The following is a 13,540-nucleotide window of genomic DNA, read 5'->3' as shown; positions in this document are numbered from 1 at the left end:
TGTACACTAAAAGTACAGTTATAAAAGAATAAAAATACAACCTCAACTGTATTAAAATAAAGTTCTAAAAGTAAATTTAAAATTTCTAAATGCAACCTTAGGGTATTTTTCAATCATTGACAAGTAATCTTTTTTTTCAGATAAATGTCGCAGACACTGTGCAGTCTACACTGTATGTGCACTTGCATGTGTATAATCTCAGAAATGAAAGACGGTCATAAAGGTGTATATAATGTTCACAAATTTTATGTCACGGGGCAAGTTGAAAACATAAATTATGCGACTAAATATAAAAATTATCAGCTAAATACAAAACATTATCAGCCAAAAATAAACTATCAGCAGTAGAATATAAATATTATCTGTGACTGAAAATAAATATTTATAAATATTATCAGCTGTAGAATATTAAACGTCACTGAATATAAACATTATTGGCAACCAAATTTAAACATTCTCAGTGGCAGAATATAAAAATTATCAGCAACAGAAAGTAAACATCATCAGTGACTAATTAAATATTATCAATAAATGTCACATGTAGATAAATAAAAAGCCTATAAAAATACAGATTTCTTGACGAGACAATGCTGTGGGTGGCACGGCGGTTGATCACAGTCTTCAGGGGAGGCGTTGTTAAGGCAGTTAATGTCTACTAGGGAGGTGTCGTTAAACCTTGAGGTGTTTCTTGGCCAGTAACTCGTCCTCCTTTACACGAGACGAAGCCTTGATATGTGATGAAGTATCCCACCTGTAAATACAGACATGAGCGTTAGTGTTACATATGTATTGGAAGTCAAGGAAACTGAAGAAAGGCTAAAGTTTTGTCATATCTTTTCCCTGGTTCTACAATTGATGAATTAAGCTAAGAGTCTTTTACAATGTTAAAAAATTCTCATCTTTACAAAAAATAATATATATAGGATGCACAAATTCTATCTACATGGTACTAATTATATAAAATATGTATATAATTTGCCCTTGACATAGATATAAGAAATGGGGTGGTTCTTGATGAAACACAGTCTTCAAAATATTCATCCTAACTACATCAGTTTTCAATAAATCAAGCTTTCTGTATTTGGTCCTATTACTCCAAAATTGAAACACAAAGTGCAATAAACTGGAATCTTATGGATTTTAATAAATAATTATTTTCTTTTAAACCAAGAACTGGCTTCTATGTGTAAAGATTAGCTTTTTTGCAAAACCTGCACATTGCAGAACACATGTACCCTACAATGATTTTAACTCTTGATATATACATGTATGTAAATGAAGCTGAAGGTACTCTAAGGCTGTCTATATTATAAGCTATCTACACTAGAATCAAGCTGTAATTGCCAAGTCTACAATTGTGTGTTCATTATGTATAGAATATATTCCTTACAATTTTTATTTGTGACCAACAGAAATACTAGTATAAATAAATGAAATAAAAAGTTTCACTTAAAATGCACTTATAGTGAGAAAAATATTTTTTCCAAAAAGAGGAGGGGGTAAAAAAAATCCTGTTGAAATCCTGCAATCTACAAAGCTGTATATACTATCATAAACTGACAATAGTGCTTAATATCATTAGATTACCAAACGGGGTCGGAAACAAATCTATTTTCTTGACCTGTGGGAATGGAAAACTTCAAGGTTAATAATAATTCATATACTGATATACAAGATAGATGTAAGTTCTCTTTCTAGCGGAAACAATATACCGAAAAACATCAAGGATTCTGTATATCTCAAACCTAACTAAAACAGTATATCTTGTCTATTACAAAGTCATATGATGAGACTATCTCTAGCAGAAACCTAAACATTCAGCTGTAAAGGGACACTTTCAGATTCTGGGTTTCTGCATTCAGCAGAGTACAGTAAGGATGAGGAGTAGAAAAGCAGAAATTAATTTTGTTTTAGGTGTTCATTGCTACTTATAAAATTTTGTATTTTTCTTACTGAAACATATATCAGAACTGAAGATATGGAAATTCTGTGAACAGATGTTGGTAAAAAAAGCTGAAACAAAAGACAGCTACAGAGGACATAATGGGCATGTATTCAATGTAAGCCGTGTAAAATATGGATGATAGCTTGGATACATATGAAATATATTTACCCAGGATGAATCCTTTGAAAAGACAAAATGTAGCATTAACTCAAAGAGCATATTTATAAACCTAAGCTTAAAAACTAACTTTATGATAAAAGTGTGACTTCAGCTTTTCAATCATCAACTTCCCTAACTTATGTGGCAATATATCGGTAATTGTCGGAAACCCTGCTCTGCTCTTCTTGGGTAGCTTTTTACCAAAATTTGTTTAATTTTCTGTATTATCGAGTGGGAAAAAATCTTCCTTCAAATATGATTCAAATGACTTCAAAGAGTACGTACAAAATTAGTGCTGGTTATCAATTTAAAAAACAAAGAGTATGGCACGCCAAATCCACAAAAATGAGCAAAACATAGTTTCACAGTCGATAAACTAGGTTTATCGGTTGTAAACTATAGTTTACGGACTGTAAACTATAGTTAAACATATTTTACATCTGTAAACCATAGTTAACGCGATTCTATGTTTCACAACCGTAAACTATACTTAACATCGAAAACAATCATTTGCGATCGCAAAACATAGATTATCTGTAAATACAGTTTCACGATTTGTAAACTATAGTTTACAAACCGTTAACTATAAACGATGATAAATATAGGAAAATTAAACAACTCTTAACTACAGACGATTGTAAACTATAGTTTACAAACGTGAATTTATGTTTATCAACAAAATCTATTGTTAACGCTTTATTCACCTTAGGTTATATTTAACGACCGTTAAATATAGTTTTAACTATACTTAACGAATCGTTAACTATAATTAACGCGTGAACTAAAATCGTTAACTATAGTTTACGGTTTGTAAACTATAGTTTACAGTCGATAAACCTAGTTTATCAATTGTGAAAATAGGTTTATCTCATTTTTGTGAATTTGGCGTGCCATAAAAGAGCATTTAATGTTCTTTAACATTCGAAATATGAACATTTTGAAGGCATTTTTGAAGGTGAGATTGTCTTATTTTCTACACTTCATAATGATGAAAAATTAAATGATAAGGAATGCCCCAATGCAGGTTATACTGTATAACTTGGGTAAATAGCTATTATTCATTCCTTAGTAAGTTAGGGGCCAAATTCAGTTGTTATCATGCATGTATCTTGTCTCTCGTAAACTGAATGTCGTTAACTTACTTTTTAGTTTCTCGTTTGAATTCTTTCGGAGGCTGTTTCAGCTTCATTAGAAGAAAGTCCGGCTCTAATCGTCGGTTCATAAAGGGTGGCTCGGTGACATCCTGGACTATTAGAACATATTCACCTAAAACGAAATAAGTCGGACATTTCAAGTACTCTCTTGATAAGCAATAGAATGGCAATTTTATCCAATATCTGTGCTAAATTAACTTGTATCATTTCAATACCAACTTGAAAACAATATGCTCACATTATTTGTTTGCAGTTTTTTAAATTCACACTGAATACTGCAATAAAAAAAAACTCGTAAGGAAATTTCTGACAACTGTTGAAACTGTTTATAAATTTATATTTACAAATTTAAATGGTATTGTCAATGTATTGAACATCTCACAAATGATTTCAAATTACACTCATCACACAGACTGTGGATGTATGATTATGCATTGCTTTCAATTTCCAAACAATATTGAAGATTAAATTTAATTAAATTCCATACATACCAAGTTTGGCAAATTTCTCCTCCATAGCTTTTTGTTTCTTCATTCTAAATTTATCAACTGAAAAATACAGAGTCAAAATTAAAACAAGAAATAGAAAGTAAATTTCTTATGAATATTCCTGTTAAAAAAATTGTTAAATCCTGAATCAAACCACAGAAGCTAATAATGAAATTGCTTTAAGTTGAATGTGGCATGGCAATAATTCCACTCATGTGTGAACTGTGTTAGACTTCAAAGCATAGATTTAGAAGAACTTTTTGAATATTTATTTTAGTTTACAAGTTATAAATGCTTGTCAGGTGATATTATAAATTCAAAGGGAGAATTTTTTTCCAAATTTAGGGGACTGCTTAAGGCAAGATAATGGAGGTTGGTTAAATAACGGTGTTAGAGGTGACAGGAGTTGGAGAGTGTTCGGGTAGTCCAACACGCCTTACATATAGAGGTGTGAGTGGGAGTTTCCCGGATTGATCGTCTCCTGCTGGGTTGATCTCGGATTTCAGCTGAAGGCGCAAAAATAAAGGCAGTTTAATTCATACTCCACAGGATCACATTTGACATTTATTTTAACAATTTATAATTTTCTAATCAGAACATGTCCATTTCAAAAACATATTTAGGTTTGATTTACACAACAAACAAACAAAAAATAAAAGGTAATGCTTAAAAAATTATAAAAGAATTACTGATTTTATCTGTAAGTTCTATAGACAGACCTGTGTACAGAAAGAGATCAGTATATGTACCTGTCTGGTTCTGACTCTTTTAATTAACAATTAAATATAATTCCATGCATTAAACAAGTGATGTGAGCTGGTTGTGAGTTATCTTTATACAAGTATAAGGGAAATTAACCCCAACAAAGTCATTTTTCATTCCCAATTCAAGGTATTTTGCACCGTAGTATGAATTTCAATTGAAAAAATGTATATGCCTTGATATTGGGGTATGAAAAAATACTCAGATTTGGAGTGAGATATCCCCACGATGTACTCATGAAATATATCTTACACTTTGAGAATGACATGCAAATGTGACCAGTGAAAATTCATGCAAGGTGCCCATAAAAATTCCACATGGATTACAATTTCAAATGAGTAAAATATATATATCATAGGATTTATAATTAAATACTGCTCATACATATTACTGGTAGAATCTGACATTACAATTTATGAGATTGGTCTTTGAGTTATAAAGTTACGGTCAGACACTTAATGACATGTAAAATGTTTGATGCTGATACATGTAGATCTAATAAATAAAACCTATGTAGTTGCTTACAAAGTGAAATCTTTTTGAACATGATATCAAACAAGAAATGGATCTATATACAACAAAAATACAATGTTAATTTTGAAACAGAGTTACTTATCAACCACATAAATACATGCATAAAGTGTGCCACAAGTATTCACACAAAATCCACCATTTTCTGATAAATACAATTCAATGCAATAAACCACAAACAGGTGTGTGTGAATAATGAGGGGGATGGGGATAAAACACACTGTATATATATATATATAAACCTACAGACACTGGGCTGCCTAGAAATTGATGGTGTGAAAAGCTCTGAAACAAAATCAAAACACCTCATGCCATTGTAACAGAGTCTATAGTACTACATGTACAGTCATTATTGTAATATACATGTACCATTACTGTGTAAATTACCAGAAAACTGGCTTCGAACGACATGCAGTGCATTTTTCAATGTATATACTTACAAGTTATTAATTAAGCTTTATTAATGTAAATTCACCACATAAATTTCATATATGAAAGCCTCAAACTATTTAGTATTGCATAACACTGTACCCAGCTTTGTTAACATTAACTAGAATATACACCAGTCCTATATTACTTACATGCTGGAATAGATAAAAAAAAAAGAATTTCTAATTTTATTAATAAAGAGTCAATTTTCCTATCTGGTCAAAGATATAGACATATAATCCTCCATTCTTATTTCAGATCCCAAATCTGTGATGAGATTAATTTTATACACACATTCTAAGAATTTCATTGAACATATTGTTATTCTATATACCTTTTGACCTTGATCTACTCTTAGATTGTGTTTTGAGTCTCTCTGCCTCTTCCATGCGTTCAAAAGGTCTGTATTTTGGAGGTGCTGGGGTTAAGTGAAGTTCATCAAATGTATATACACCATCTTTTGTTCTGACTGTCGTCAGGGGAGGGAACTGAGGAACCGTGTTTTCTCTTTCTACGTCGGGCGTTTCCTCTGCAAAAAAATGATTTTAGGTAAATTAATCCATTTTGAATATGTGTAAATGTAATCCCTTTCAATGAACAAAGAAGTACTGTTTAAATCATATCTTCCACCATGACTGTTTATAATTGGTCCTACCATGAAATAAAGCATGACTTTGACCTTTAACCTGACTCAGTGAGATATTTCATACACAATGTGACGTTACCTACCATTTCCACTTTCATTGCCTGATGTGACGTTACCTACCATTTCCACTTTCATCGCCTGATGTGACGTTACCTACCATTTCCACTTTCATCGCCTGATGTCATGTTACCTATCATTTCCACTTTCATCACCTGATGTCATGTTACCTACCATTTCCACTTTCATCGCCTGATGTCATGTTACCTACCATTTCCACTTTCATCACCTGATGTCATGTTACCTACCATTTCCACTTTCATCACCTGATGTGATGTTACCTACCATTTCCACTTTCATCACCTAATGTGTTGTTACATGTACCTACCATTTCCACTTTCATTGCAGGTGTGGCACGATGTGATCCCTTTCTGCTCAAAAGCCCGATTTCCACTTTCCTTCACCGGCAATAGTGACGTCTCCGTATCAGTGAAATATTCTGGAGAGGGATGTTAAACAGTATACAATCAATCAATCCATCACATGATGTCATGTTACCTACCATTTCCACTTTCATCACCTGATGTGATGTTACCTACCATTTCCACTTTCATCACATGATGTCATGTTACCTACCATTTCCACTTTCATCGCCCCTTCCTCGTCATCTTTTTCCCCTTTCATCACCTGATGTCATGTTACCTACCATTTCCACACCCCCGATGTCATATTATCTACCATTTCCACTTTCATCACCTGATGTCATGTTACCTACCATTTCCACACCCCTGATGTCATGTTACCTACCATTTCCATTTTCATCATCTGATGTCATTTTACCTACCATTTCCACTTCCATCACATGATGTCATGTTACCTACCATTTCCACTTTCATTACATGATGTCATGTCACCTACCATTTTCACACCCCTGATGTCATGTTACCTACCATTTCCACTTCCATCACATGATGTCATGTTACCTACCATTTCCATTTTCATCACCTGATGTCATGTTACCTACCATTTCCACTTTCATCACATGATGTCATGTCACCTACCATTTCCACTTTCATCACATGATGTCATGTTACCTACCATTTCCACTTTCATCACATGATGTCATGTTACCTACCATTTCCACACCCCTGATGTCATGTTACCTACCATTTCCACTTTCATCACCTGATGTCATGTTACCTACCATTTCCACTTTCATCACCCCTTTCCTCGTCATTTTTCTCATCAGGATTGTCCTCTGTGTTTTCCTCTTTCTCGTTTTCTTTGTTTTCATTCTCCTGCTTTTCTTCTGAAACCTCCTCATCATCTGATTCTGCTGTGGGACCTACAGGTCAACTCAAAATTATAAGCGTGTGAGAGAACAGGTATAGGCAATGTTTGCCTACAGGTCAACTCAAAATTATAAGCCTACAGATAAACTCATTAAGCACTATGAGAACACAGGTGTGGGCAGTGTGAACCAACAGTTCAAGCTCAAAACATGGACAATATGAGCTAGCCTACAGATCAAGCTCTAAATATTAGGCAATGTGAGCTAGCCTACAGAATCAAAATTTTATCGATAATGTGAAACTAAAGATTAATCTTAAGGTATAGCTGAAAATTAAAGTGATTGTTAAAGAAATATGGATCTACAGATCGAACTCAAAATTACCACCAGTTTTAATCTTTTATTATTACCTGTAAGGATGAATTATTCTGATTTGGATGTTTGATTTGGATAATCACAAATGGGTTATCCTGAATTGGATTTATTTGATTTGGATTACTGTAAAATCACATATTTTCGTGGGGTCAAATTTTCATGGTTGAAGGAAAAAATGTTGGTTAGTGGGGATATGATTTCGTGGATGAAGAACTTTATAGTAGTTGTGCATATGAAAATTTACATTTCGTGGTTGACATGAATTCGTGGGTCTCTACTTACCACAAAAACAACGAAAATTAAACCCCCACGGAAATTAGTGATTTCACAGTATCCTATAATTACCTTGACTCTGATCATTGGATTTGGACGGGTCATCTTGGTCATCATCGTCTGGGAGGTCTTCTATACTGAAGTCAATCTGGTCGGTGATGGGGTATGGGACTACAGAATAACCACTGAAATGAAAGGTATCATAGTGAATATAATTAGACCATTCACAATCCTTTCTGATGCATAACGACCAACTTACAGTGGAGTTTCTACAGGCTTTTGTACACTTACAATGGCATTTCTATGACTTTTGTACACTTAAAATAAAGGTTCTATGGGCTTTTTTTTACATTTTCGATGGAGTTTCTATGAGCTTTTACGCAATGTTTCCTTGGGCTTTTGTACATTTAAAATGGACTTTCTCTGGGCTTTTATACACTTACAATGGGGTTTCTATGGGCTTTTGTACACTTACAATGGGGTTTCTATGGGCTTTTCCTCTGCATCATCTTCAATCATATCAAATAAGGCATCTTCCTTTTCACCGTTTGATACAGGGGGATAATATTTAAATCCTGCCAGCAGTTGAACTTCTCGACCTTGATCTAAAATTGGATAACATATATTTCGAAAATGAAATGCAAATTTTTTAACATAATTCTTCAAATTTCGCTGAAGAAATGAATACAATACTTTCACGATATAAAACCTACATGTATTTATTTGTTGTTGGCAAAATAGTTTCAAGTGCATACCAAAAATGTGATAAATGAACAAAATCTCTTTTAAACCTAATTAAAAACTTGAATTATTATAGTTTTATTATTTGACAAGACATATTTATATAAAAATCTATTTTTCAGCACACAAAGATTTTTGAAGATTTCTGAAAATTGTTGTGCTTGTTTTTCCTGTTTATCTGTATGCTTACCAGGTATAAGTCTATCACTTTCATTAAGACATTCAATCTTCACAGTAAATCCTATACCCTGGAATATTGACACCTTGGACTTGTCTTTTGGTTGTTTCTTCTTCTGGTCTATTTCTGAGTTATTGTTTAGTGTTACTTTCAGTTTGGTGGCCATTATCTCTGGGAATCCATTGATCCACTGACCATCATAAATAAGGCCAGAACTGTGATGCATTTTGCCTCGTCCATTAAAAGCATCTGACTTAAAATCTCCCTACAACATTTAGAAGCACTGCATGTAATAACAAGGTTATTATAACTCATATTTCATACAATGATATATTTATAAATGTGCTTTGGAGAGTATTTACTATATACCTTTTAATCACCTACAAACCTATCAAATATAACCATCATTTATACTTCTAATCCTGGAATCATTAAACATTGCTCAAGTCAAAAACTTAAGTGTTGTACCAAAATTTTGTAGAAGTCAGGCAGAATATAATTTAAATATTTCCCAATGTTGCATTACCATTGAATTTTTATCTAAGACCTAGTACCTCATAAACTGACCATGACCAATCAATGGTATAAAAATTCCCTCGACCCTCACGTAGGTCAGCAAGACTTACCTCATAAACAGATCCCATCAAATTTGTATAGAGAAATTCCTCAACCCTCGCGTAGGTCTAAAACTTACCTCATAAACAGACTCATCAATGGTATAGAGAAATTCCTCGTCCCTCGTGTAAAACTTACCTCATAAACTGACCCATCAATGGTATAGAGAATCCCTCGACCCTCACGTATATCATTGACCCACAGACCTTCATAACGGTCACCATTTCTAAGAAATAGAAAAACATTACAAGTAAGTCTTTCATTAATTGTAAATTACTGTTATTGCATTAAAAATAGCATTTCTTACAGGAAATTAATTTTACATTGGTTTCTTTACTTGGAACCATTTAAAATTATTCTCTAGCTTACCCAATGTCTTTTTTCCAACTTGAATCAATTTTTTAAAAGTTAAATACGAGTATAAGCTAAATCTATAATAAGAATCTTAAATCAAAACAGCACAGAAATTACTTGATGCACCTTCATTAATATGCACCTGAAAATGTTAACACTGCAGGTTCAGCTTGATTCCAGATTCAGATTTAGCATTGTTTATCAATTAGAAGGATAGTTAAATAATTATCCTTTATTCACAAAAAAAAATTTCATTTAAATTGTAAATGTATCAAATTACAGACTCTATTATTAAAGGTCAGTAAAGTTAAATGTCTCATGCATTATTAAACTACAAAGAAGTTTTCTTACAAAAGATTTAAAGTTGTCAGTAAATTTGTTTAACTCCAACCAAAATATTTAATTTGGAAATAAATAAATTATTCAAACTTCTTAATGAAATTAACCCAAATGGCTTAATATTTTTCTCTACAGTTAGTAGCTTGATGCAAATTTGTATGCTATACTAGTTATAATTATTTAAGTAGACACGATACCCTTTGTAAACTATTATAATTGAAATAAAATCACAACATGAAAATATATAAAGTACAGCTGCTGAATCTTGAACAACATGGGGAAGTCTTATATGTTCATCAGGGACACTTCCTGATTCCGTGGTAGGTTACTCAGGTGTCATTTGATAAATTAATATGGTCATCATGCATTTATATTTAAAAAATACTTAGCTGAACATCATGACAGTAACATAACATAACAGTAATTTAAAGTCTTCTTGTTGTGTACAAGTCTAATTAAATACATGTATACCATGTGTCCCCACCCTAGCCCCAAAACTATATTTATTTGAACAAAATTTAATCAAAATTAAGGCATAGGTAATTGTTTGCTTGTAAATTTGATTTATTTTTAGAGATTTCATGCAACGATCTTTTTGTCTGTTTTAATGTCCATAAAATTACTTGGCTGCAACTGTGGTCCCAGCCAGGCCTAAGGGATCATGATTTTAGCCAACTTACTATATATCTACACCACACATACTGTATGAAGGAAATTCATCCCCCCTTTTTTAAAATTTTTGCCCCTTTCATCTTTGTCTCACTTGGGCAAATTTAAAATGGGACAAATTCAAAGAACACAGAGTACAATTTCTTAAACAGCACTGTAACTGGGTGAATTTAAAATGGAGCCAAATTGTTTGCAACTGTAAAAGGGCAAAAATAACACAGAATGAAAAAAAAAAACCTGTATACATTAAATGGATTCTTTCAAGTTAATACATGAGCACTTCAGGGGTGAGGGGGGGGGGGGGGATTTTTTTATCCTCTCCGGCAATTGCCTTTGCTAAGACATGCTAAAAAGATCAGTACGTACAAGTATATGAAATTAAAAGAAGCATTGACATATACATGTAGTACATTGTAAATAACAAAAAACAGAGCATACAGTCTTCACTTTATACAGCCATAGCTAATAATCAAGCAACATACATTGATATTGGACCAAAATTAAAATTCTTTAATTAAAAAAATCAATAAAGAGTGGATTATGATCTTACTTTCCTATATACATGTACATATATTTATATTTTGATGAAATGGATGATTTCATGATCAATGACATTAAAATAGAGTGCCCCCCTCCCCCTCAAACAAATCAGTTCTTAATGTAATATTTGATATTAAGGAGTTCACAACATTATAATCAACTAACAAGAGCTAGCCTTGACTTAGACATTTGTCCCAAATTTTCTTTTTTCCTATCTAACATCTCCATTAGGCAAATAAAAGTATGTCTGAAGCTGAGTTTAAAAGAATTTTTCAATTATGTTTCAAAACAACTGTCATTTTTGTCACTGGTCTTGACCTCTGGCCTTTCGACCATTCTATATTCTAGTTCAAGACTAAAAGGTCAGATGGGGTTCCTTAAACTGTCTGCATTTCACAACATTGAAATGAACTTATCAATAAGTATGTCACCAGACACAGAGACTCGCACAAAACCCACTTATTTTAACCCCTTGTTAACTTGTTAGAAGGGCTGCAATACATGACATGTACGCTTTAATCCATTAGTACTTCTAATGAAATGAAATGTGTTTTTTAAAATATAATGTTATTATTTTGTGAATAGAAAGATTAGTATTAAACTAATGCTTAAATTTTATGTCTACATTAAAAAATCATCCCTAGAAGTATTTTACATCTTTTAACAAATTTATCGTATATTTTAATTACTAACTCATAATTTTGATACATATATATGTCAAATTAATGCAACTTAAACTATATACTCCTAATGCTTATAATTACAAATTGTCTGTTAATTGAGTGTACAAAAGTATGATCAATGTAACAAGCCATAAGGGATGGTTTTTCATGCATGAAGAATATAAATATTAGTCCAATATCTATCCATTCTGAGTAGCATACAAAAATAAAGCTTGATACATTGTTCCGATTCACACACAGCAATATACCTGCACCCATCAGAGCGGATCTTCTTTCTAAAATTAGTATCAGAGGGGTTCACACGGAATGACAAACAAATAGAAAGAGGTAATGCAAAATAAATTCACCACAATTAAATATACACTGTGTTTTTACATGATGTAGAAACACATATTGATATTGATAAGATGACACATATTATTCCAACCAGAAGTCAGGGAAAGATTTGAAGACATTTAAGTTTTTATAATATTATTATAAAATTTAAAGGAACTTGAAATTGTGAAAGGAGTCAATCATTTCATATATCTAAGGAAAAATGGATGCAAAACTCTCAGGTATTATGGACATTTAATCTTCAAAAAGTAAGATTTGCTGCTAAGGTATTCATATGTATAAACATATCGTACACGCATACACCGAGTGATTTAAAGATTTATCAGGCCTTATGTCAGGCAGCTCTTATAACATTGGCCTTAATCTTCTTGTTTTCATTTTAAATTCATAATAAAGTTTAAAATTTAATAAAACTACCTTTCTTGAGAAACTTAATTTAAAATATTGGCATTGGTAAGATTTTAAATAATTCCTTTCTGATGAAGAAAAAAAATTCAAAAACATTGACGAAATTTAGTTTACCTAAATAGATTGATTGCCTTTGGCCTGATTGTGCTGGTGGGGAAGATAAAATTTTACTGTCTTGAAATATATATTTGGGCCTCTCTGATGAACAAAAAAAAATTATCAAAAACACAAAATTTTACATTTGACAAAATTTTTTGAGTTTACACATATATATTATATACGCCATGGCATAAACATTGCAATATACATAACGTCACAATGCTTTTAGGTCCACATGCATTTATGGGCAGTGGTGGCTTTGGTTTATTAGGTTACCTTTATTAGGTCAATGCAAGGGGTAGTTGCAGGATAATGGACTTTATATCGTGTGAATTGTTAATTATCGTCAATGATACTTACGCATACATCATGACGCCCACGCCGTGCTTCATGTTACCCTCGTATCCCCCCTCGTAAACTTCGTCAGACTCCATCCCTAATGTCTTCATTACTCCATAACCTAAATAACAGGATAAAAATGATATTAGAAAGACAAATCAAGAAGTTTAATTTCTTTTCAAATAGAAA

General features: G+C 32.4%; 2 protein-coding genes across 6 annotated transcripts in view; one reads left to right on the top strand and one right to left on the bottom strand.

The window, feature by feature from the left end:
- Positions 1–406: 406 nt before the first annotated feature.
- LOC134273202 (MORN repeat-containing protein 1-like) overlaps positions 407–13,540 on the bottom strand; it is a 25,707-nt gene continuing 12,573 nt past the window's right edge. Inside the window, exons 4-17 of one of the 5 annotated variants that reach the window (XM_062755389.1) lie at positions 13,373–13,472; positions 12,418–12,444; positions 9,723–9,810; positions 8,982–9,234; positions 8,526–8,655; positions 8,123–8,235; positions 7,334–7,456; positions 6,346–6,363; positions 5,803–5,997; positions 5,286–5,324; positions 4,187–4,252; positions 3,750–3,806; positions 3,247–3,370; positions 407–751 (exon numbers count right to left, since the gene is read on the bottom strand). In XM_062755389.1, the coding sequence (XP_062611373.1) occupies positions 670–751; positions 3,247–3,370; positions 3,750–3,806; positions 4,187–4,252; positions 5,286–5,324; positions 5,803–5,997; positions 6,346–6,363; positions 7,334–7,456; positions 8,123–8,235; positions 8,526–8,655; positions 8,982–9,234; positions 9,723–9,810; positions 12,418–12,444; positions 13,373–13,472 (1,415 nt within the window). In that variant the 3' untranslated portion in view covers positions 407–669. Of the gene's footprint in view, positions 752–3,246; positions 3,371–3,749; positions 3,807–4,186; positions 4,253–5,285; positions 5,325–5,802; positions 5,998–6,345; positions 6,364–7,315; positions 7,457–8,122; positions 8,236–8,525; positions 8,656–8,981; positions 9,235–9,722; positions 9,811–12,417; positions 12,445–13,372; positions 13,473–13,540 lie in introns of all 5 variants that reach the window. The other 4 variants (XM_062755392.1, XM_062755393.1, XM_062755390.1 and 1 more) reach the window with 4 other exon arrangements.
- Positions 8,229–13,540, top strand: part of LOC134273204 (N-terminal EF-hand calcium-binding protein 1-like) — a 26,585-nt gene continuing 21,273 nt past the window's right edge. Inside the window, exon 1 of the mRNA XM_062755395.1 lies at positions 8,229–8,247. The gene's annotated coding sequence lies outside the window, so the exon portion shown is untranslated. The remainder of the gene's footprint in view (positions 8,248–13,540) is intronic.

This window comes from Saccostrea cucullata, unplaced genomic scaffold (assembly GCF_032062105.1).
Source record: "Saccostrea cucullata isolate Sc308-1 unplaced genomic scaffold, CSIRO_AGI_Scuc_v1 ctg336, whole genome shotgun sequence".
Classification (NCBI taxonomy): domain Eukaryota; kingdom Metazoa; phylum Mollusca; class Bivalvia; order Ostreida; family Ostreidae; genus Saccostrea; species Saccostrea cuccullata.
Note: the sequence above shows the minus strand (reverse complement) of the source record. Positions and strands in the feature narration are given on the sequence as shown.